At 41.9% G+C, this 25,056-nt stretch overlaps 1 protein-coding gene across 2 annotated transcripts in view; it reads left to right on the plus strand.

Moving 5' to 3' along the window:
• The first annotated feature begins 7,717 nt into the window (after window positions 1-7,717).
• The window catches only part of METTL14 (methyltransferase 14, N6-adenosine-methyltransferase non-catalytic subunit), a 33,133-nt gene continuing 15,794 nt past the window's right edge, over window positions 7,718-25,056 (plus strand). Inside the window, exons 1-5 of one of the 2 annotated variants that reach the window (XM_065404695.1) lie at window positions 7,718-7,811; window positions 8,343-8,431; window positions 9,487-9,574; window positions 17,647-17,838; window positions 18,524-18,611. In XM_065404695.1, coding sequence (XP_065260767.1) covers window positions 7,740-7,811; window positions 8,343-8,431; window positions 9,487-9,574; window positions 17,647-17,838; window positions 18,524-18,611 — 529 coding nt within the window. In that variant the 5' untranslated portion in view covers window positions 7,718-7,739. The remainder of the gene's footprint in view (window positions 7,812-8,342; window positions 8,432-9,486; window positions 9,575-17,646; window positions 17,839-18,523; window positions 18,612-25,056) is intronic. The other variant, XM_065404696.1, reaches the window with a different exon arrangement.

Genomic DNA, 25,056 nt, shown 5'->3' on the forward strand with positions numbered 1-25,056 from the left:
AGGTTACTCCTGGGGGAATTCTGTGCCACTGCACATGTGCAGAATTTATGTCCCCCGCAGATTTCTTTGCTTCCCTGCAGAAAGCAAAGGTAAGCCACAAGAGCGGTCATGTGACCCTCCCCAGCAGTATGTTTCGGGGGCCAACGGCAGCAGGCGGAGAGGTAAATCATTGTGGGGCAGGAAGCGGGACTGGGAAAGACCCGGCTCGTGACTCCTACCCTGTGCCAGCCTCAGCTGCTAGTCCTGGCTGGGCTGGGAGGACGGTACTTCCTCTTCCTTTGCACGGCATCCGGGGCTGGGTCAGACCCACCCCCAGATTTCTCCCCCAGATGAAGGAAGCTCTGCAAACTCCACCCTCCTCCCCCACTTCCTACACCCATTGCTCCTGGGAGGGATCCCTGTACCGGGAACTCCTCTGCCATCTGCCCAACCCCTCATATCCCTCGTATCCAGACACCCTCATACCCAGACCCTCCCACCGAGTCTCACCCTCCCACACACTCAGAACCCTCCCCCCAATGAGCCCCACTTCCCCTGCACCTGGACCATCCCGACGAGCCACCCACACCGGGATTCCCACCCCACCAAGCCCCAATCAGCTGCATCTGGACCCCCCACTGAGCCTCCCCACACCCATATCCACCTGCCGAGCTCTATCTGCCCCACACTCAGACCCCCCCAACTGAGCCCCAACCATTTAATTGATGCTTCACATGGACCCCCTGAAGAGTGCCATTACTGTTGCACCTAGAACCCCCCAACATGCCCCTGTACATCCAGATTCCCCCCTCACTGGATCCCCCACTGAGCCGCCCACACCCAGATTGCCCCACACAGAACCCTCTCAACCCACACCTGGATCCCCTGCCCACTAAGCCCCTCCACACGTGGATCCTGCCTTGCTGAGCCTGCCTGCCCACACCTGGATCAGAGGGGCAGGGCCCTGGGGTGTTTTGAGGCAGGCCCGGTCCTTGTGCTGTATCAGGGTTGGGTACAGCCTCACCACTGAGTCCGTGTCACCGGGGGGCGGGGTGGGAGCGGCACAGTGATCTCCCACCTCTGTGCAGCAGTGGCCTGTGCTCTCCAATGTCATTCTGGAGCCTCCACATTTATTTGACAAATAAAATGTGCAGAATTTTGTAGAATTTTAAAATATTGTGCTCAGAATTTTTATTTTTTTGGCGCAGAATTTTTAATTTTTTGGAGTAGAATGCCCTCAGGAGTAAAAGGAGAAGAGCAACAGGGAGTCATGCCCTTATTCTCTGCATCCGGCACTATAAACAATATACTCCAAGGTTAGTTGTCAAAACCAAAGCCATAGGCTGAATTGTGCTGTGAGGTTTGCATAAATGCAGTTAACCTTTGGCTTCAGATTGGCCTATTTTGCCCCAATATTTATTAATAGAAAATAACTGACTACAACACGCATATAATGTAGATACCTCAGAATGCCTAATGGCACCACATACAAAAGAAGAGGAAAGGGCAAACAGCATTTTGCAATAATATTAACTTTTTATTTTAAAGCAGTACAGATACATAACATGACCTTCTATTTTCCACAGCCTTTAGAATAGCATTAAAACTAGCTTGTCTTACCAACCAGCTCTAAAAATAGCATGCAGACTCATACAAACTTCTCCGTCATCATAGCTATATATATTTGTGGAAGTCCATATATGCAAGAGGAAGTGATTTTTTTACTGTGTAGGGACTTCTCCTGTATTCATTACAGCCAACAGTACTAGCAAAGTGTACAGTAGTTTGAAATAGTATTTCTTTTTCCATGGAGTTTCTATAGATGGGATGGTATAAGTAGTAACCTAGTCACTAAGGGAGATATTAAATCATCTTATAGAATTCAGAGGTATAGTAGTATGAAATCTCCATCTCCTAGAGAAAAGTTAATGAGTGAAAATATTATTTTTCTGCATTAATCCATACTGCTATAATTTCCTTGTCTCCGTTTTAGATTTGCTCTGCATCAAATTGTTGACATCAAATACCCAGAATAACAGCTGGTACTATAGAACCATGGAGTAACATCTGGCACCACATTAGAATACTGCATGGTAAAAGAACACTGTCTTTGGTTATAACAGAAAACTAAATACTGCTATTCTCCAGATCTTGCTGTTCACATTTTCTGGTCTGACAAGTATAGGAACAATTGATCTATTTGGGGAGAACAAAGATTAAAATGAGTTAGAATTACTGTGACAATTTTTGATATTTCCTTACTGTTTCATCAGTTTCCCTCAGGAAGGCACCAAGAACTGAAGCCTATTCAGAGGCATTTGAATCAAGCATGATTGACCCTTGTTTCATTCTTCCATTTGTTTCAATTGCTAATTGACCAAAAATAGGTTTCTGTGGTATAACCATTTGGAATAAATTCAATAAGAATGAATAAAAGGTTAAAATACCAAAAATCAGAGAAAAAAACACTATAAAAATTCTGCAAGAAACACCCTTTGAACCATCACAAAAATGCAAGCAAAGTGTAAAAGATCAATGCTTTAGAATCAATGAAACTAGATAAGGAAAAGTCAGGAAAACATAAGTATTCTTAAAGTCATTTTAACACCAGCACTGAGAGAGAGAGAGAAGAGTTCCCAGTCTTCAGCTCAGAGGTATGTTGGCATGTTGCAAAGATGCACTCAGGGTTCATAGGAGGCCATAGGAGACAGAGCAATTTATAGCAAGCAAGGCAGGCTCCTGCATAGCCCAGAATACAGGGAGCATAAATATGATTTAAAGCCATCTTCCCCCATACACCTCTTCCTCCTTACCACATGTGCAAGAATGAAGTAACTGAGAATAAGACTTATTATTTCCAAAATAACCAGGAATCAAATTTCCCTTTAGATATGCAGGCCTGAAGCCCATTGGGCCACTCATGTTTAAAAGTGATCTGGGTTTAATTCATATGTAATGCATCAAAAAGCTTCTTGTTTGTTTTCTAACAAAGTGAAGACTATTGGGACTCTGCAGGAGGATTACTGCCACATCTGTGTCACAGTCTGGAGACTTGCCTCAGTCACAGTCCTACTCTCAAACTGTAACATAAAATATTTTTAAAAAATCAAAGTGCTTGCATTTCTTTTTTTCTAAAATATTTTTGCTGCTGTACTCACTTGCAAGCTCCATGTGGTAGTATAGCATGGTAATGTTGTTTGAATTGTTGACATTCCATTGGGAGAACAGGTACTTCATTGGAACTTAATGTATTGTATCTGCTATCTGAAGTACCACTGGAAAAGTATTTTGTCCCAACCTTTTTCTAACAATCAATAATATGCAGTACATATGTAAAAAGGTTATTGAAAATTAGGCAGCACTGAAATAGTTAAAATCTAGGGGAAGTTTACAGTCACACAGTGGGAACTTTCTGAGCATGGGACTTATAAAAGGATCAAGTAACACACCTGTCATACCTCAAGGCAACTGTACCTGTATATCACCCTTGTGATCCAGGAAAGGCATCCAATCTCAGGCTTCCCATTGCTGTCTCCTCTCTTACGGCAAAGAAAGACACGTGTGTCTCTCCCTTCTGACAGGGTATTTCCAGGCTGCACAGTTCCCTGACTACATTGTGAATCCCCCAGCAATAGAGATTGCTTAAGCGGGCCTGTGCTTTGATTTCTCAGAGGCAATAAACAGCGTAATTGCTACAGTTAAGTTACCACACAGCTCTTTCAAAGCAAGCATATTTATTCTTAAGGCAAAAGCATTACATAAAAATATTAAAAACAATGAAAGAATCTACATGCACACTAATAAGCTTCCTAGAGATCACCCACTGACTCCCAACAAGGCTCTGGCCAGTGAACATTAAAATCCATCACCAAGGATTTTTCTGTAGTCACAAGTTCATAATAGCTGTTAGCTCAGAACAAACACACCCATGAATCTGGGAGTCACTCTTTTATCCACTTTGGGTCTCTGGTCTGGTCCTAAAGAAACAGATGATCAGCAGACAATGAATTTCTCCTCAGGCAGCATCATCAAAAGGATGGGTCTGGAAGTGAGAAGTGGCTTTCTCCTCCTCCCAAGTGTTTTCTGGGAATCCCATTTAACTTTGTTTATCTAGCTAGCACATTGTTTCAAAGACTCCTATGAAGCTCATAACACTTCCTAAGATTTACATTAGTCATGGCTCGTAGAGAAGTTACATATAGTCCACAGTAATATTTACATTTTTAATACAATGGACTCCTAAAATACTTAAACTTAATTCAATAAGGTTTGTCCAGGTTGTTGCAGGAAATTGCCATATCTGTCACAGCATCCTTTTGAAGAAAAGTCACCATTAGACCTGCAAAGTAATATGTGTAATTACTCCATGATATGATGATGCTTACACATTTTAAGTTAGGTTTATTATTTAGAATTTCCCCAATATTTTCTTGACATTTTAGCCTACATATTATCTCTCCTGCAAAATACTGCAAATTGCATTTATTCATGGGAAAACTGCTCCTTACACACACACACACACACTCTCTCTTTCTCTCTCTCTCTCTCTCTCGCTCTCTCTCTCACACGCACAGTTTCATGGTAATCAAATCCTCATTAAATATCATCTTAATTCTTGCTAACTGGGCATTTCTGCAGAACTGATGTTTATCCCTTACACAAAACCCTTCATATAAATGACACAGTTGAAAGGTCAGTACTGGCAGCAGCTGTGAATGGGAGATTACAACTGTGTGTTTTTAAAGGGATTTCACCTAATTTTTTTTCTCTCTCTCTTTTAAATTTAAAACCAGGAATGAACCCAAGAAAAAGCCATATGTTTAAATACTCCAGGGACACATACAGCAAAAAATGATGGATGAGTGGCCTTTTTCTTCATGAAGATTTACATGGTTGTCTTGGAAAGCATTCATCTTATGGCATTAATTCTATCCCAAAATGATATACTTAAGGGTCATTAAGCAGTTTCAGCCAGCCAAACATTTGGTAACTAGGATCCAGTTCATACACTACTCTCCTATTGTTTCTCCTTTGTCTAACTACAAGACAGCCTAGTCAATAGTCTGGTCTCTTTTACCTTCCATGAATGATTTTCTTTGATCAGTTTTGTTTTCTTTATCTAAAATATGCTTAAATAGCTCCATCTATTATTGGTGATGGCTTTCATCTCAAGATTTCTCAGGCTACAAAGCTTCTATAGATACTTGAGTATAGATACCAGTCTGTTTCCCCCTCCCCCCCACTTTTGTCTCTCCAAATCCATTTTTCGGATTAACCAGGGATTGGAAAATGTGGAATAACTGAATAAAGCTGACTTTGCAGCATTTTGAAGAGCTACTTTCACTGGGAGCATAGAGCTGTGTTGAGATTAGAGGAGGGAGGGATTCACTGCAACAGAGTTAAGATGAGGGAGTACGAAGGTGGTGACAGCAGCAGGAAGAGTGGGAGAGCTGAATTTCTTGCTTCCCCTTTATTTGCTTCTGGTAGGCCCTAGTATCTTCAGGATTTTGCTTTTGATTTTTTCCCTTCAAATCATAGGCTGTAGTTGGGGTTATTTCACAGCCAACTGTGAGTCTTGCCCAATAGGCTGAAAAATACTGGTGTGATTTGCTATCCAACAAATAGTATCTAACAATATTTAAATACTGATGTGATTCACTATCCAACAGATGCTGCTCAGTTACAGAGCCATTTAAAAGCTATGGTCATAGGGGCCATATAAGAACCTAGATTTGTAGACAGATATGGAATAAAAATCTCAGCTATTAGGTATGATAGGATGGGGAGGCAAGAAGCTGGCAACAATTGTTGGAATTGAACTATACAGGGAGAGAATGGATGTGAGAAAACAGAGCAACTGATAAAGAGGACAGCAGAAGGCAGGCCTAGCAGAGTTAGGAACTGTACCACATTTCAAATGGCGAAAGCCATATGGTGGTAATCATATCATGTATCCTTAAATCTAGTTTTTAAAAATAGTAACTTTCATACAAATACACATCTAGCATATTATCTGGATTCATGTACAATTGGATTCTGGTTCATGGCTTTGTTGCAAAAGCAGAACACGGTAGTCCATTTACTTTCCAGTAATTTTGGCAATAGAATGCTGCATTTTTAATGTGGATGTTGTGTTGCAATATGAGAATGTTGCAATGTTCCACATCTGAGTTGCACTGTGAAGTGAGGGAGTTGCGTTGTGATATGAAATTTTATTGCAATGTGGTGATATCAGATTGTGACATTTTTGTGTTGTTGCATCCTGGGATTAGTGCTGACTTGTGAGACTGTAAGACATATCATTGCTAGGGCCCTACCAAATCAATGGCTGTGAAAAATGCATCACGGACCATGAAATCTGATATCCCCCCCCGTGAAATCTAGTCTCCCCTGTGAAATCTGGCTAGTGTAGAGGAGGGGCAGAGCTGGGGGTTCTTACTGTGTGCTGGGCCCCAGATGCTAGTCTGGACGGACTGTGGAGGGATGGGACTTCCTCTTCCCCTGCAGGGGCCACTCTTGGGGCCTGGTCAGACTCACCTCCGGGATCCTCCCCAGACTTCAGTAACCTCCACGGTGGTTATACCGTGACCCTCCCCCACAATAGCCTTGTGACCCCTGCTATGGCCCCTTTTTGGGTCAGGACCCCCACAGTAACAAAACTGTGAAATTTCAGATTTAAATATCTGAAATCGTAAAATTTACTACTTTTAAAATCCCATGACCATGAAATTGGCCAAAATGGAGCGTGGATTTGGTAGGGCCCTAATCATGGCATGTCTGTCCCACAGGTACAGGGCCCAGCTGAGAGCCAAGGAAATACAACAAGGAGTCCGGTGGCACCTTAAAGACTAACAGATTTATTTGGGCATACGCTTTCTGAAGAAGTGAGCTTTTTTACTCACGAAAGCGTATGCCCAAATAAATCTGTTAGTCTTTAAGGTGCCACCGGACTCCTTGTTGTTTTTGTGGATACAGACTAACACGGCTACCCCCTGATACTTGACACCATGCAAGGAAATACAGGACAAGAGTGTGAAAACTAAGGAAGAGAGTTTACTTTCATAACGCGCACTAGCACGCAGGGCCGGCTCCAGGGTTTTGGCCGCCCCAAGCAGCCAAAAAAAGAAGAAGCCGCGATCGCGATCTGTGGCGGCAATTCAGCGGGCGGCCCTTCACTCCGAGCAGGAGTGAGGGACCGTCCACCGAATTGCCGCCGAACAGCTGGACGTGCCGCCCCTCTCCGAAGTGGCCGCCCCAAGCACCTGCTTGGTAAGCTGGTGCCTTGAGCCGGCCCTTCTAGCACGTGTGGTACAAGTCGGGCAGGGTACAAATCGGACAAACAGTGCATTTCGGTTGGCTCTTATTGAAGTACCGCCTACGCTGCACGCACATGGCTCTGGGCTGGGAGGTGTCACCAGAGGGATAGGTGAGTGACGCTGAGGTAGCGACAGACCGTGGTGGTGGCTGGTATGAGGCCATGTCATCCTGGGGCACTTGGACCCTCCATCCCTGGTGCCCGTTCACTAACAGACACATAACACAGTCTAGCTACAACCACCACAGCTGCCCAGGTGAAGAGCGGGCATCCCATTGCTCTTGCCCTGAGCAAAGATGGCCGCCGGGGTGGGGCAGAGAGCAACTGGCTGCGTCACGTGGTTATCGCGCTTGGGACTCGGCCTGGCGGAGTCTCCGGAGAAGTTAGGGCAGGAAGCGGAAGTGACATTTTAAAGACGCGCCTGCGGCGAGCCCGCCTTGGTTGCATGGCGATGAACAGCCGGCTGCAGGAGATCAGGGAGCGACAGAAACTGCGCCGGCAGCTCCTGGCCCAGCAGGTAGCGGGTTAGGCATGAGGGAATGTAGGGGCCGGGCCGGAGCACTACCGGCGAGCAGCTCCCGTCGGGAGTCACCTCCGGGGGCCCGGGACGGGGGGAGGGGTGTGTCTCACAGCTGCTCTGACCCCGCCCGCACAGCTGCGGCAGGCGCGCTAGGCCTAGCGATGGCAGGTGCGGGTTTGCCCAGTGCGCCTCCCTGTGACGTCATCACCTCTCGGCCCCTGGGTAGGTCCCGAGGGGGGCGGGATGCGCCCAGCTGCGGGGGGGAAATGCAGCGTGCCCCGGGCCGTGCCCGCGTGTGCCCCCAAGCCCTGTCCCGACTCTGCTGCGCTGCTGGTTTGTGCTGACCGTATCTCCGGGAGCCAGTGTCTGAGTAACTGTTGCATTGCGAGGAGTCAGTGATCAGAGCCTCCCAGGTGCAGAAACTAGCCGGCTTAGCTTGGGTTTGAGGTTGTCGTGGCAGTTATTTTTTGCTTGGCTGTACTTTTTGCCTGAATATGTATGTGTGTATGTGTATTGCCTTTCCTTCAGTTGGGAGCTGAAAGTGCGGATAGTATTGGTGCCGTATTGAACAGCAAAGATGATCAGAGGGAAATCGCTGAAACGAGAGAAACCTGCAGGTCTGTATTGAAGCAGTTTTCTGTTAGAAATCAGTTTTTGCTCAAAAAACTATATTTTTTGAAAGAGGGGGAGAAGAGAGCAGGATCAGTTTCATAAGACAAGCATTTTTTCCCCCATCAGGGTTAACAAAAGTAAAGAAATGTTAGTCCACATCAGAAAATAAGAATTAAAAACAAAATTCACAATCACAGGCTTCTGGTTATAAATCTTACTGTTTTACTGAGATTCTTTGTCTGTTCTAAAAATAGCCTTGCTATAGTAGTGTCCATACTTTTCCTACGTTTACAGAACTCCATTCTTCCCACTTGTGATTGCAAAGGGAAACCTTAAAACAGTTCTTAATTCAATAAGAGAGATGCCTTTTGTTAGATCTGTTTAACTAGCACTTGGTAAAACGGTGGATGTTGAACTGAAGTGGTTGTTAGCCAGTCCCGGAGGACCATAAAAACGAAAGGTAAAACTGTAGAACACACATCAAAACAGAAATAGTAAAAGAAATACCCTAGCCAGCCAAGTTGTAACAATGTTGGAGCCAAATCATGCTTACCATAATCACAGAAGAAATCCCTTTGAAGTGATTGACTGCTTGTTTGAGTAAGGAAAGCAGGATTTAGCCCCCATCTTCAAACTAATCCTTGGAGACAAAAACTAATTTCAGTTACCCCAGATTTACACTGATGAAATTCTGACTTCAGTAGGAATGATTACTGGATTTACACTGCTTCAAGTGACCTAATAATCTGACCATTAGGGTCAGGCCAGTTTGAACACTGCAAAGTAAATGTGTTATTTTATGGTTCTAACAATATAAACAATTAAGAAAATAAGATAGAACTCTGTAAGAGTTCTTTTGTCAGAAAGCTGCTGCAGTATGGTATTGTGAGAGAGGCGGTCCCAAGCCATTTTAGGCTTTATAGATTAAAACCAGGCTCTTAAAATTCAATTCAGAAACCAATATGCACCCTTTGCAGATAATCCCAGATTATGAAATATGTTCTAATGTAGTGAAGAAGAGAAATTGCTTTAAATCTATGACTTTCCTATATGTTTTTAGGGCTTCTTATGATACTTTAGCACCAAATGCAAAACGGAAATATCCAGATGAGGGAGAGGCTGATGAAGAAGAAATTGAAGAATATAAGGTAAAAAGACAGTCCAAGAAACAGAATTTTTTTTAAAATGGTGAACTTCCTGTGCTGAATGATAAAATATTAGTTTGTGGGAAACTTATTTCAGGAAGTCAGTCACTAAAACTGTTAGATTATATTTCATGCTGTTACCACATTTGCCCGTTACTTTGTGGTACGCTCATTTATTAGGGTTACTCTTCGGGGTTGGGGGTGTCTAATTCTATCCATGTACTGCTTGTGTCACTTGTGTTTTCATATGGAGCTCTACTTCTCCCTTTGAAAGTCCCCTCCCAATGGAGCTATCCTGCGGGACCTAGGTTCCCCAGGGCTGGATTCCTCCAGCCCCAGAATCAGATGCGCGTACACACAGAGTTAGGGTGACCAGATGACAGAGCTCAAATATCGGGGCGGGAACGGAGCAAAACAAAAAAACAAAAAAAACTGCCGGAGCACAGGAAAAACTGAGAACCCACCGGCAGCTCCACGTCCCGCCCCCCACCAACTTGCCTCCGCTCCGTCTCCACCTCCCCCCTCGGGGAGGGAGGGGGGCAGCACGCAGAGCCCCCCCCCCCCACCCCGCCAGAGGGACCTGCTAGGGGGCCAGGTGAGTCCCAGCAGTGCTAGCCTTACCTGGAGTGGCTCCCAGGGAGCATCCAGCAGGCAGGTCCTGTCCCTCTGGCTCCTAAGGTCGCTCGGGGCGGGGGGCTCGCTGCCGGCGCCTACAAGCCTCCCCGCCCCTGCAGCACACAGTGGAGACCTCCTCGCCGTCTCTGTGCGTGCCTGGGGAGCGGGGCTGCAGCACTCTGCAGGCTCCTGCTGGCCGGCGGGCAGGCAGGCGCTGGGAGTTCACCTGAGCTGCCTCAGGGCCCAGGAAGAAGAGGTGAGCGGCGCCGGCAGTGCCGGCTTGCGTCCTCCACCAGACGGTCCCCCGATATCGGGACAAAGTGCGTCCCGACCAATGTAAGGTCGGGACACGGGACAAGTCCCCTAAAATCGGGACGTCTGGTCACCCTACACAGAGTCCATCAGTACTCTCAAGCTGACCTCTGATATGTCCCTGGACTCAGTGGGCTGGGTCAAGTAGGATTTCCAAGCTGCCACCCTTATATGCCACAGGTACTGTACCAGAATAAAGTAAGCCTGAGCAGGCTGGGTTAAACAGCACTTCCAGGTTGCCACCCTTATATGCCCCTGGACTCAGTAGTCTGGGTCGAGCAGCACTTCCAAGCTGCCACCCTCATATGTCATAGGTTCAGCACATCCCTATCCCCACTTTCATATTACAATTGTTCTGGTAGTAACCTACTTGATGAGCAAACCCCACAGTAAGAGGAACATTGCTGCAGAGTAAATGAGGAAGCCAAAAACACAAAAGAGTAAAGTTCAGAGAGAGAGGGAGAGAAGCAACCAGCTTAACTATAAAAGTTATTTATTGAATAATACACCTCTACCTCGATATAACGCGGCCCGATATAACACAAATTCAGATATAACGCGGTAAAGCAGTGCTCCGGGGGCGGGGTCTGCGCACTCCGGTGGATCAAAGCAAGTTCAATATAACGCGGTTTCACCTATAACGCGGTAAGATTTTTTGGCTCCCAAGGACAGCGTTATATCGAGATAGAGGTGTAATAATAACCACACATGGAGAGCCTAAACAAACATAACAGTTACATTATTATATATCTGAGGTAGAAAAGAAAACAGAGAGAGAGCTGGGGTCTCACCACTCTATGAAGCTTGAACTGGTCGGGATTCCCAGGTGATGGGGGTAGCTCAGGGTCCTGAGTGCTGGAGACAGGCAGAGCCCCCAGCACAATCAGTCAGGAGAAGATGAAGTCCCAGTGGAACTGATGCAGAGTTTGGATCTAGGCATCAGAACACTTACCTGAGCGTGGGTAGGGTTTTTTGTAGGGAAACAACAATGGTTCAAGGGAGAACACTGGATTTGTTTATGGGTAAGCTGATAACTCAAGGATTTTCTTTAGGCTAGACAATAGGAACTGATCATTCCTGGCTTTGGGTGGTGTTCCCTCAAGGGAGCTCACAATGCAATTAAGCAGCTACAGTATTTTGGATATCAATCAAGGATTCATTACTAAAATTGGTCTGATAACTGCTGAGCTGGGTGTGTGCAGGCATAAATTCATTAACATCTGGAGCAGAGATCCCCAATGATGCAGTGCTTCCCTGCTTTTCTGGTCCCAGAATTCAGTGTGGTTCTTGCCTTGGAATCTCTGTTCTCCATTCTGTATGCTAATGGAGATGCCTCCCTGTCCCATTTTTGATGCAGATGAGGCTAGGGGAGTTGCCTTAATCCTGTCACCCTTGTCAGGAGGGGTTTAGGTCTTCCACCGCCTTCTCATTGCTTTCTGTAAGTCTTTCTTCTGATTGGTTTTGGTTCAAGCAGAGGCTGGGGTGTGTGTGTGTGTGTGTGTGGGGGGGGGGGGCTTCATGAGACAGACAGGCTGGATACTGCACCCTGGTTCCCCAAGAACACAGAGCTGACTGGTATCAATGCTATTGATATGCCTCATGTAGGGCTGTTTAACATATATATTCAATGATTAGGTGTCTTCCATGGGTCTTTGAGCTAGAGCGAGGAAGCTTAGGTGATGATGAGAACCCCTTCAATGCAGTTGTACATGGTTCTAGTCTCGGTATATGGTAACATCTGAAACTTAATTATTTTTCTCATGGAGGTCGTTAGAATATGGGCACGATTACAGTGAGAATATGGGTGGTGTTGGAAGAGACAAGTTTGAATAGATGTGGAAGGGCAGAGTTACAGAGGGCCTTGACAGCACAGACAAATATGCAGGGTGGATTTGTTTTAAATCGCTAGTTGGAAGACTCGATTTAATCATGGTTTTCTACAAAAAATGCATTGTTGTTGGTTGTTATAACCTTAATAATACATATTCTTCATAACTCAGAGATAGATATCGGTTTCATTTTTAGAAGGTACACACTATACATTTTTAAAGTGATTTATTTTGAAAACTTTTCAGATTAGTTTTACAGCTATATCAGAAAATGAATGATTGTTTGGTTATTTCATTTACCAAAGGTAATTGAAGCAGATATTTATGAAGTCATTGGGAGGTGAACTATCTCCAGTTCAACAGGTTAATCATTAATATTTGGAGGATTTTCTTGCCATGCTGTATTAGGAGGAGAACATCACCAGACAGACATTTAAATTGTTTACTTAACGTTGTTGTTTTAGTTAAATAATTCTGGATTTTTTTCTTCAGCAGCAAACATATATTATTTTAACAAAACAAGCAAGTGTCCCTCGCTTCTCACATTTATCTCCAGACTTCTTCTTGTCCAGATCTATTCCGCCCCCAACAATCTTCTATTCATTGAACTTTCTGAAACTTTACACTTTTAGAGAGAGGTAAGGGATTGACTCTACTGTCCCTCTGCATATCTGTGTACACAGAGTTGAGGTCTGCTATTTCTCACCTCAATATATTTATTTATTTAAAAACATTTTTTCTGTTAACAAGCCTGTTACCTCTGGAGACACAAATCCACAGTTTGAGAACTGCAAAACTAAGCATCTCTGATGGTATCTTCTAGACTGAGCACTGAGTCCCATTGGGTAGATAGAAAGATTAACCTAAATAATCTATACAGAAGCCTGTGGAACCCCATAAGATTGGGTCCCTAATCCATGAACTATTGGAACTCGTTTACAAAACTTTTACATAAGTACATAAGAATGGCCATACTGGGTCAGACCAAAGGTACATCCAGCGCAGTATCCTGTCTACTGACAGTGATCAATGCCAGGTGTCCCAGAGGGAGTGAACCTAACAGGTAATGATCAACTGATCTCTCTCCTGCCATCTAGCTCTACCCTCTGACAAACAGGCTAGGGACACCATTCCTTACCCATCCTGGTTAATAGCCATTAATGGACTTAACCTCCATGAATTTATCTAGTTCTTTTTTAAACCCTGTTATAGTCCTAGCCTTCACAACCTCCTCAGGCAAGGAGTTCCACAGGTTGACTGTGCGCTGTGTGAAGCAGAACTTCCTTTTATTTGTTTTAAACCCATTAATTTCATTTGGTGGCCCCTAGTTCTTATATTATGGGAACAAGTAAATGTCTTTTCCTTATTCACTTTCTCCACACCACTCATGAGTTTATATACCTCTATCATATCCCCCCTTAGTCTCCTCTCTTCTTTTCTTAAACATTACATGACTATATTGTCTCATACTATAGAATTAAAATTTATAATCCCTATTCCATGATGAGATATCTTTGAGCTATAATGTATCTTAATTAAAACTATCTTTAGATATGCTTTTTCCTCAAAAAGCATTTTATCAAAAAAATCCGATTTAAATCAAAAATATTTGATTTTTTTTTTAAATCATTGATTTTTATCCATCCTGTGAGTATGGTGGTGAAGGGTGAGCAAACCAGTGGACAGATTCAAAGAAAGGTGTGATGTGGTCAGAGGAATTGGCCAGGAACATGTTACTAGTAATGTTGTATGAAATGAAATTGTGTGATGTATGTGTTGAGGGGCCAAAGAGAAAGAGGTTGCAGTTACCAAAATGGGAAATGAGTTGCTGGCCAAGAACAAATATTTTGTAGTACAAGCAAAATAGATTGGATTTTAAAAGTGTCAGGATTAGTTTGGGGTGAGGTAAGAGAGTTGAAGATGACCCATACCATATGGGCTGAATGAGAGGGAGGATGAATGTGTGTTCAGTAATTGCAAAAGAGAGAGTTTGTTGGGAGGAGAGATCAGGAGTGTTTTTTGCCTATGTTTTGTTTAAGGCAGTGGTTCCCAAACTTGGTTCGCGGCTTGTTCAGGGTAAGCCCCTGGTGGGGACCGTCCCACGCCGCTTCCCGCAGCTCCCATTGGCTGGGAACGGCGAACTGGGGCCACTTGTTTAAGGTGATAACAAGACATTAGGAGAAGTCAGGGATGATTATATTTTTACAAAGGAAATGGTGGTTAAAAGTAGTCTTCCATGCTCCCCCTTATTCTTGGGACACCTACCCCAAATGTATGTGGCAGCCTACTTCCTTTATTTCATTTAAGTGCTTCCTAAAAATTCATGTCTGACACATCAGATAAATGATGGCTAGAGACGGTTAAGCCAAAAAATGACTATCAAGATATGTGCATCTTACTGATTAGCTGTGATCTTATTCTTGTCACCATTGTCCTTCTCCCTTTTCCTTATTTTTCGATGACCCTCCCTGCATTATGTCAAATAAATATATGTTGTTTGATTTGTGAGATGCTTAGTGTACTTTTGGGTGCACAAAAATAATAAATAATATTGGAATTGGGAGAGGCACTAAAACAATTGCTTAATGTTCACCTATGTATGTACAGTAAGCTAACTATATGTCCTGAAGAAAATACTTTAAATATGCCAAGAGCTCACCTTAGTTTACTTTATTTTATTTTTGCTTTCTTTGCTCTGTTCAGTGAATGTATCATTGGAATAAAACAAACTGACAAATCTGTATAGACATTATCAATTATTTATTGTATGTTCTGTTAAACTGAATTGATTTCTCTCTAAAATAGTTAAGTGACCAAATCACATAAAATTCATACACTGAGTTTATTATCAGTACCATCTGAAAAAATACATAAAAACATACCCTTAATCAGCCTGTTGCTTCTAAAATGGGTGACCAATCTGTAACAGTATTGCTGCATTTAGAAAATAACTAAGTACTCGAATAAAGCCTAATCCTTGGGACCTGTATAATGTTTAATTATTAACATGAGAATCTTGAAATTACCAATAGAACCAGTACATTGCTCCATTATAGTGTCTTGTATAGATGCTGCAATTTTTCTAATGGGCAGGGAGATATTTATTTAATAAAACTTTGGCCTTTGCTTTTGCTTAATATTTTTCATTGTTAGCTTGAGCACGTTAAATTTACTAATTTAGTCTAGTCTTACAAACTCATTGGTCTAAATCTGAATCCCTATTAAATGTAAAAGTTAAAGTACTCCTTTTAAAAAAAAGTCTGTACACTAGACTGAATATTCCCCTTGGGGATGACACTAATAAACCTGTTATAGATTGATTTGCCAGGTTTATGAAAACAAGAGACACATAGTACTGATTCAAGTTTTCCTGCTTATCTCTCACTGCAGTCTGGACCTGCAATACTCTTAGGCCTTGGCTACACTTGAGAATTCGCGGCAGCACTGTGAAGCGCGAGTGTAGTCACGCCGCCAGCGCTGCGAGAGCTCTCTCGCAGCGCTGCAAGTACTCCACCTCTCCGAGGGGAATAGCTTGCAGCGCTGCGAGCGAGCGTGCAGCGCTGCAGGCGTTGATTACACTGGCGCTTTACAGCGCTGCACTCGCTGGGGGGGGGAGCGTTTTCACACCCCTGAGCGCAAGTTGCAGCGCTGTACAGCGCCAGTGTAGCCAAGGCCTTAGTGTTCTTCTAATCCCAGAGCTATAGTGATCATAGATGGCTAATTACGTTGTGGTTTTGTTATACAGACAAAAATCTGCCAAGTAAATAATAGAGACTAAAAAGCTCGTTGTGTTATCTAAAACAAGGTTGAGCCTAGCTTTTCAGAAACGAGAAGTAGTGCACTAAATCATTGCCCCACCCAGACACTTGGGAATTTCTGATACTGAAATCATGTTGCTTAAGATAGAAGAGCCTTAGCTAGTAATGTAGGTAATTCACTAATGTCTAGTTGCCATGTTAACATTACTGAAGTAAAAGTAAATAAAGAGCAACTTCTACTTTTTGAGTACAAAGTCAGGGTTTTTTTTGTGTTTCAGGAGTTGTCGTTTCAGAAATCCTGTCTGTAGCAATGATATTTTTTCTCCTCTGTGCCATTTAACTGCTAGGCTTAAGGAATAGAGAGGTATTTTTATATTGGCATTTCTCAAATTGTGTTCTGTGAACTGCTGATAGATCACACGATGCTACTTCTACTTGCTACTAGCTGCTGTAGCCTATTTTACTATTTGTATTGCTATAGAACCCAGTCAGTTTGGGGGTCCCATTGCCTCGGCAAACCATATGAACAAAAAAATTAAACATTCCTTGCTCCCAAGGGGAGCTTGCAGTCTAAGGCCTAGACCCCACAATCAACTTTAGGTGAGCAGACCACCATTGACATGGGGCTTAAATAACTACAGAAAATCAAGAGATTGGGGGCAGGGGAAGAGGAGCATAACTTCTGGGGGGAAATTGGTGAGGGATACCCAGGTTCAAAGATTTAACCACTGTCCCAGTGAATTTCTGTAATAGTCCCATTTTTGTTTTTAAGACCAAAAAATTAACCATTTTCCCTTATTGTATGTTTTCAATTATAATATGAAACTAAAGAGAGGGTTGACTGTCCTGTATTTTCTCCCAGTGTAGTTACTCTGAAGATGCACGATAAACCCATTTGGTTTATACAGGGCAGGTGACAGGAGCTTGTGTTCACAAGTAATATGCTGAGAGTGATACACTGAGCAGGACCGACTTCTGCTCTGGACATTGTTGTACTTTAGATTGTGAATGTACCGGATTGGCATCCTTCTAGTTTTGTAGTCTTGAGTGGGACCATGCATAGGTGATGATTACCTTTACAGGGAAAGGAAATTTCTTGCAGTTCTTTAAAGGTGGCATTTTCTCTTGATCCACAGTTAGCCAGTCACCCTTTTTGTAAAAGCTTTGAGTTGTTTGTTGGTTAGGTATTTTTTAAAGATATGTGTTGACTTGTATGATGGACTGTGGTGACTCGTTAACGCATGGGCAGTAACTCACAAGAGGGAGTCTTAATTACTGAAGCTTTCCAGTTTCCCCTGCACAAAAAATTACTTTAGTGTGTATAGATAAAAAGGGAGTGTAAACTCTTCAGGACAGAGCATGTATGATTTTGTGTTGTGTACAGCACCACATATATTTATGGTGCTTTATAAATGCTGCTTATCTTGTTACTTATTTTCAAGGCCTTGTTGGTAACCCAAGCTACTTAGTAATGAGAGAAAGAGTGCCCTTTTTGGCAACATGTCAGTTACATTTCTTTTCTGAAACTGGCATTGGAAACATTCATGATCTACTGTTGCAGGAGGCTTATATTCATAGACAGCCCACTTCTTCCTTCATTAAGAAGCGGAGTCATAATGAAGAGAGAAACAGCATGTGCCTACATGCATATAAAATCTGCTTTATTCCAAAGGATGAAGTAGAGCTGCATCAAGATGAAGAGAACCTGCCCTATGAAGAAGAGATTTACAAAGATTCCAGTACCTTTCTGAAGGTAAGCTACCTTTGCACCTTGCAATCATTGCGCTCCCATCATGTGGTTGCGTTAAGCTGTCTCGACAACTGAAGAGGTTTGAAATATTTTATGGGATGAACTTATGCTCTGATTACGAGGTTAATGAAGGGTCTTTATGGATGACATGAAATTAACACTTGGCCTTTAAATTATTCATGAATCACTTGGCCAATATCTGACTCAAGAGTGCAGGTTATCAGCCTGTTCTATTTTTCTCCTTTTTCAGGCTTGCAGCAAGCCATAGTATCAGTGAACCTGTGCCAGTGGCTAAAACTTATAGTAATACATAACTTGTGTATTGCGGAATCTTTACAGTGTAGAACAGGGGTTCTCAAACTGGGGGTTGCGAGGTGCTTACATGGGGAGTCGTGAGCTATCAGCCTCCACCCCAAACCCCACTTTACATCTAGCATTTATAATGGTGGTGTTAAATATATAGAAACGTGTTTTTAATTTATAAGGGGGGTAACTCTCAGAGGCTTGCTATGTGAAAGGGGTCACCAGTACAAAAGTTTGAGAACCACTGGTATAGAATGATATGTTGAGGAAGGGGCAGAACAGTATTTTGTAAGCTAGAAACTTTTCGCCGTGTGGTATGTAAAATCAGTTGGAAATGTGCATGGCCTGAATCATCTCTCTCCCTTTTTGTTCCTTTTTTCTATAGGGAACCCAGAGCTTAAATCCTCACAATGATTATTGTCAACACTTTGTGGATACAGGACACAGGCCGCAGAACTTTATCAGAGATGTGGGTATGTCAGAATAGCCCAAACAATCAACTAAGAACGTTTCTTGCTGTTTGCTGTAATATAGCTTCACCTCTTCCTCCCGACCCCCTTCCTCACCCCCAAAATGTAATTGCTTGTATTTGGGCATGCTCTCTTTTTTGGTATTGAAAATAAGAAAGGGAATGGAAGAGAGTCTCTCTGTTCTTCCATTTATAAAATTACCTGGGACTTTGTTTCTGTCATGTCAGTTATATAGAGGTAGGAAGATGCTATTGCCAACTTTATTTTAAACCATTTAGTTTTAAAAGCTTTTTAACTGGTGAATTTCATGTTCTAGTGTGGTGTAGTGCAGTGGCTTTTAACCAGGGGTCTGTGAGTCATTTCAGGGGGGCTGCGGGGCCCCAGGGCTGAAACCTGGAGCTCCACATCCTGGAGCCCATGCGGGGCTGAAGCCAGGAGCCACGGGACTGAATCCTAAAGCCTAGGTGCGCCCCCCCCCCCCCATGGGGCTGAGTCCCCCCTTTGAGGTATAATTTTTGGTTGCCCCCCAACCCGGACAAGCTGGGTGGCCTGCTGAGGAGAGTCGGGGTGAAGGTGGTGTTCCCTCACTGGACTCCACCGTGCGGAGCTGGCCTGAGCCCCGCTGGCCCTTGCTCCCCCGCACCCCAATGGAAGTCAAACTACGCCTATGCCTGAGGGCCTCTCTGCCCCCCCAACTGGGCCCTGTAGTTTTATAGCACGCTGGGGGGGTGCGGGGGGGAATCTTACCAAAAAAAAAAAAAAAAAAAAAGGTTGAGAATCCCTGGTCTAGTGGACTGATCAACTGTCCCTAGGTCCCACGGACAGGTTTTTAATCTTGGTTTAGTGATTGGTTTCACTGTGCTGCCCCAGAGAACTCCTTTGACATCTGTGCATTCCATATAAAATGGGAATAATACTTTGAAAAGTAAGCACATTCTGAGAATTCATTAGTAGGCCAAATTCATTACTAGTTTAGAAGAGCATAACTATTTAAGTCAGTGTAGTTTCACATGTTCAGGCCAATGCTGAATTTACTACTGTTTGAAAAGTGCTATGTAAGTGCTAACTGGTTCTGTGTTTTGAGTTTGTAAAATTAAAATAACATCCTTTGGTACTATTCTCCAACATGGATGTCTCATGGCAACTTAGTTAAAACATTTCAGAGATTTTTTTTTTTTTTTAATCTCACCTTGAACCAATTATAAAACTGTAAGATTTTCAGTGAAGGGATCGTGTGTTTGTACAGCTCTTAGCACATCTTAATCATGGCATCTGGGTGCCACCTCAGTATAAATCTATCACAGTCTTCTGAACACTTCAAAAAATCTTTTGGCATAAGGTATTGAAATAAAAGGTTTTAGATAACTAACTGCTTTCCAGGATAAACAATATATTCATCTTGACAGCTCTGATTAGCACTCCTAAGAAAATCTGCATATTCTGAGTCAGGTATATCTATATTCAGCATGAAATGTTCATATGCTTGAAAGACATATTTCACTAGTTTTACCAGTTAGAGAGAATAATGAATAATCTGTATGTCTGAAGATAACTGAATGATAGCTTGCCTTTTTGATATTTGCTCTGACTTATTGTATAGCCATAAAAGTAATACAGAATAAATGGAATTGACATTGTTATTCTGGTGAGGTGTCATATGCCAGTGGCTCTCAACCTTTCCAGATTATTGAACCCCTTTCAGGAGTCTGATTTGTCTTGTGTACCCCCCAAGTTTCACCTCACTTCAAAACTACTGGCTTACAAAATCAGACATAAAAATCCAAAAGTGTCACAGCACACTATTACTGAAAGATTGCTTACTTTCTCATTTTTACCATATAATTATAAAATAAATTGATTGGAATATAATTGTACTTATATTTCAGTGTATAGCATGTCAAGCAGTATAAACAAGTCATTGTCTGTATGAAATTTGAGTTTGGACTGACTTGGCTAGTGCTTTTTATGTAGCCTCTTGTAAAACTAGGCAAATATCTAGATAAGGTGATGTACCCCCTGGAAGACCTCTGCGTAACCCTGGTTGAGAACCACTGTCCTATGCAGTTGGGTTCTTCTGTAGCAAAGAAACCTGTTTGAGGATCAGGTGAAAGGAGTCTATGGACAACTATTTCTCCAGATCCTCATACTTTGCAAACATAAGACTGGAGAGGTCATCGGTAACCTCCTTTTTCTCTCTTGTTATAGGCACCAAACTGCCACTTTGCGACTTTTAAAACTTTTAATATCAATATTTAATTTAATAAATTTAGAACTTTTAAATAAAAAATTGGTAACTACTTAGGATCCTGGGCACCGTCCCAGTTTGTCCCCATGCGGCAGCTCTTCAGGCATCAGAACAATATTTGTGCTTTTGCACCTACTTTGTAGTTTAGCTCTGTTTATATCCGTATACTCTGGGAAATCTCTCTGATACTTGGGCCCGCATCACAGTCGGAATATCTGACTGCCTCACAATCAGGGTGGATTGATTTCAAATCAAGGTGATTTAAATCACCAAATGAAAAGTCTTGCTTTACTTCATTGATTTTAATCAACTTTTCCACTTGCACTTTGGTTATTTTCTAAAGAAAATCCAATCTCATTGGTTGCTATAACCATTAAAACATTTTGATTTACAGCTAAATAGAGCCTTTACTCAAGATTTGATCAATCTTTTTGATACCTAGGAGGGTACACTATGACCATGAACATTTATTTAAGCAATTATATAGCTTAATATTTTCAGATTCTTATTACTGGTACATTTTTAGTGTGTTAGAAAATCATGAATGATATATTGGTCATTGGTTATTAACTTTTTGCTCACGATTTGTGTCAAGCTTCATTAGAATGGTAACTGGAATTTAATTAAACACACAAAGCAGCATATAAAATTTATTTTATATTAACAAAACAACCTTTAATATTTTGGATATATACACTTCTCTTATTAAAACATGTTTCACATTTACAGCTAAATGATTAATAAAGGCACAGAGGGATTAACTGTAGTATGTGAATTAAACTGATTATTTAGATCAACCTGGGAAATTTTTCAAATATGCCTAAGTGAAAGATCCACCTTGCTTAAGTCTCTTGAAAATGAGACGACCGCCTCTTAAATTACTTAGGCTGTCCTTCAAACTTTTAAAACTAGTAGATCTCCACCCCTCCCTCTTTGTTTTTATTCATAGACTGGAAGAGAGAGATAAGTTTTCCTGCTTTTCAATTCCCAGTTGATTTCTCAACTTTGAATGAAGAAAATATTATTTCTGTGCCTGCAGAAGAGGTCACTGCAGTCAAAAGCTGGTTTAGCACTTACTTCAACAAACTCTGTTTCCGGGTGCTTAGCTAGGGACATCCACCAGCTCAGTAGTGTGACTTTCTTTAAAACACCATTAGCAAACTTGTACTGCTTGAATGGTTCACCTCTAGCCCTGAAATTTATTATGGTTGGCATGGTTGATGGTAATGCCCATGTCGTAGCAGCTGCATCTTCAGCAGCTAGGCATCTATCCTCATACTTTGGGTTGAGAATATTGGCAAGAAAATGAGGTGGAGTGGGTGCTTGATCCATCCCCTTTTTTTACTGCTTGCAGGTTGTTTTTTGGGTGTCTTTCTTCAATGACTCTGGAAGTTCTTTCTAAATTTCAACAGCATCAGCAATACAGAAGCAATCTTTCTGCAGTTTGTCCAAGCTTTCAGTATTTTCAGCATATCTTCCACATTTCTCTTTGGTCTGATGTTGACTATTTTAACTGTGATAGTTCCATCTGTTTTGTCACGACTTTTTTCACAAATTGTCATCAGAATAGGCCTGTTCTTAATAAATAGCTCAAACCAGTCAACCACTGAATATCATTGTACATCTTGGGGAACAGTTAGTTTGGATCCTCCTGCTCTCATATGTGAAACTGAAGCAAAGTAGTTGTTAGGGAAGAATTTGCAATTTCAGCAACACTTTCCTTTATTCCTAGAGTTGTACTTAAGTCTTTGGCTAAAAGATGCACCAAATGAGCACTAAGCCCATATGGTATAAGTTTCAGGTTCCCTTCATTATCTTCTCGATTTCTTCTTGACTTGCTACATTTGCAGCATTGTTTGTGATAAAGCTATGTACTTGACGCTTGCATTTTTGTTCATAGTGTGTTGTAGCTTTTACTGCTACTTCTTTTATGTATTCTGCTGTATGGGTATTTCCTGATGTATTAGTTGTTTTTGTAAGATAGACAACCCCATCTTCTGTTGTCTCACACACACATACTACTGGATCATTTTCTACGTTGGTTCACCCATCAAGACTCAGATTAATGAATTTCCTGTCAATGTTTTTCCTCAACACTGTTCAGTTTCCTTCTCATACACCGTATGCAGAAACCTTACAGCAATATCTACTTTGTGGAGTGGTGTGTAGCCTGATTGTAATGATTGAACCATGTCAATTAAATGTTTGTTCTGAACAAGATGAAAGGGAAAATTCGATGCATAAATTAACCAAGCAATCTTTTCATCTATGGAGACTTGCTGGAATCTGCCAGTCCTGATTATGAACTCATCCATGATTTTACTGGATGATGAAGAAAGTCTTTTTTGATAAAGGTATGGTACTGCCTGACGTATGTTCAGTTGCAGCATTGGTACCAGCCGGATGGCTCTGCAGTTAATGGTATTGGAGATGATGGACATTCATAAGCCCTATGTCTAAGCTGGACCCTGAAACAAAATGGTAAAATAAAGTCCCTCACTCAGAGTTTTACTCAGTGCATTGCTTTAAAAGAAATTGTAAATGGAAGATCCTTCCTACTGCAGCTGTTTGTATTAGCGTTTAAATGATCTGATTTGTTTAAACAGTTTTATAGGGAAAATAATTAATAAATTAAAGGATTATCTAAATCTACTTAAACCCTTATCTCTAGGAATGTACCAAACAGCTTTAAAAAAACATTTTTTTTTAATTTTAAAATTCATAAGTGCCTTATAAAATTTTAATTTAAAACAGGAAATCTTTGTCTAGGATGTTTGATTATACTGACCAATAAAAAAAATTGTTTGAGAAGTCCAGCAGTAACATTAATTGATAAATACTTCCACAATAAACTAGCATGCCAGTTATATGTTGAACTCAAACATTTTGAAATTCATAAATAAGAATTCTACTCTAAACATAAATTTATGACAGGTCTAAATTATTTACTCATATTGTGAGACATGGTAGGCTCTCCATAAGAATGGTGCAAAAATAAGTTGTTCCAGATTGTTCAGACATGTCCACATCATCATCTTCAAAGGCATTGCCTTCTGAGGACGATTTTTCATAACATTTCATTCTGACAATCAGGCATTGCATTTCTTTGTTCCACTGTTTGCATTTGGCACATGTTCCTTTTTTAACCCGGAGGTACAGGGAATTTCTTGAAAATATTCCCAAATATGACCTGCAGCCATGGCAGTTCTTTTTCCTCAAGTTTCCAGGTGCTGAAATCAACACGAGACTGCACTCTCTGAAGGAATATTGTCCCTTTTTTCCCCATAGTGTTCTGCTTTGACCCCTGTGTTGCTCTTTTCTGGTTGCACACTCTGCTCCTTCTCCCGTGGTACTTAACTCCCCTCCCTTCTTCTCCCCCCATCCCCAGAGAAATAAAAGAACTAACAACAACCCAGAACTTCTGCTCCTGTAACCATCATGCCTTTTGCATTGCAGTATTTTATTTGTTTAGCAACAGTGAAGGAGTTAGTTGAGAAATTAATGGAATTCTATTTATTTGTATCTTTGTCTGTGTACACATGCAAGGAGACAGAACAAGGCTATTTACTGGAAGTGCCCAGAACCATCCAGAAGCAAGGTCTGGTAGTTAATGGGCAGATCAATGTTTTTTCATGAGCCGGAGAGTAAGTTTCCATGATGGGTGGAGTCATAAATATTCATAATTTAAGAACTGAACCAGTTAGAGCTCGGGTCGGGAGAAGCTATAAAATAGGACAATGAGACAACACAGGTGGGTTCAGTGGATGATCCTAGTGAGATACATGATAGTGTCTCCAGGAGTCAGTGGCTGGGTCTGAATGGCTGTGATGACTTTGCCAGTCTCTTGCAGTCAGTAGCATAGCCCTTGTTTCCCCCAGAGGATAAAGCCCTTAATACAATACATGACCTATTGGGTCATAGTTATAAAGCTTGACAAAGGTTAGATGTTTTCCCTGTGGTTCTTTATATATAAAAGCAGCCTTTGACTCAAAGCTTTTGATAGAGGCTCATGGATTCATCATGTTTGTTTTTTATTTTAATGTTTTAAGAGACTATAATTTGATCATTTGTATTAAATTCAGATTTCACTTTAAACAGATTTATTTTGAAAAAGGATTATATTTTGAACCTGGTTCTCTCAGTTCCTTGGCTACTGCCCTAACCACTGGACAATCCTGCTAATCAACTCTAAGCAGGTATTCA

The sequence above is a fragment of the Emys orbicularis genome, chromosome 5 (assembly GCF_028017835.1).
Source record: "Emys orbicularis isolate rEmyOrb1 chromosome 5, rEmyOrb1.hap1, whole genome shotgun sequence".
NCBI classification, from domain to species: domain Eukaryota; kingdom Metazoa; phylum Chordata; order Testudines; family Emydidae; genus Emys; species Emys orbicularis.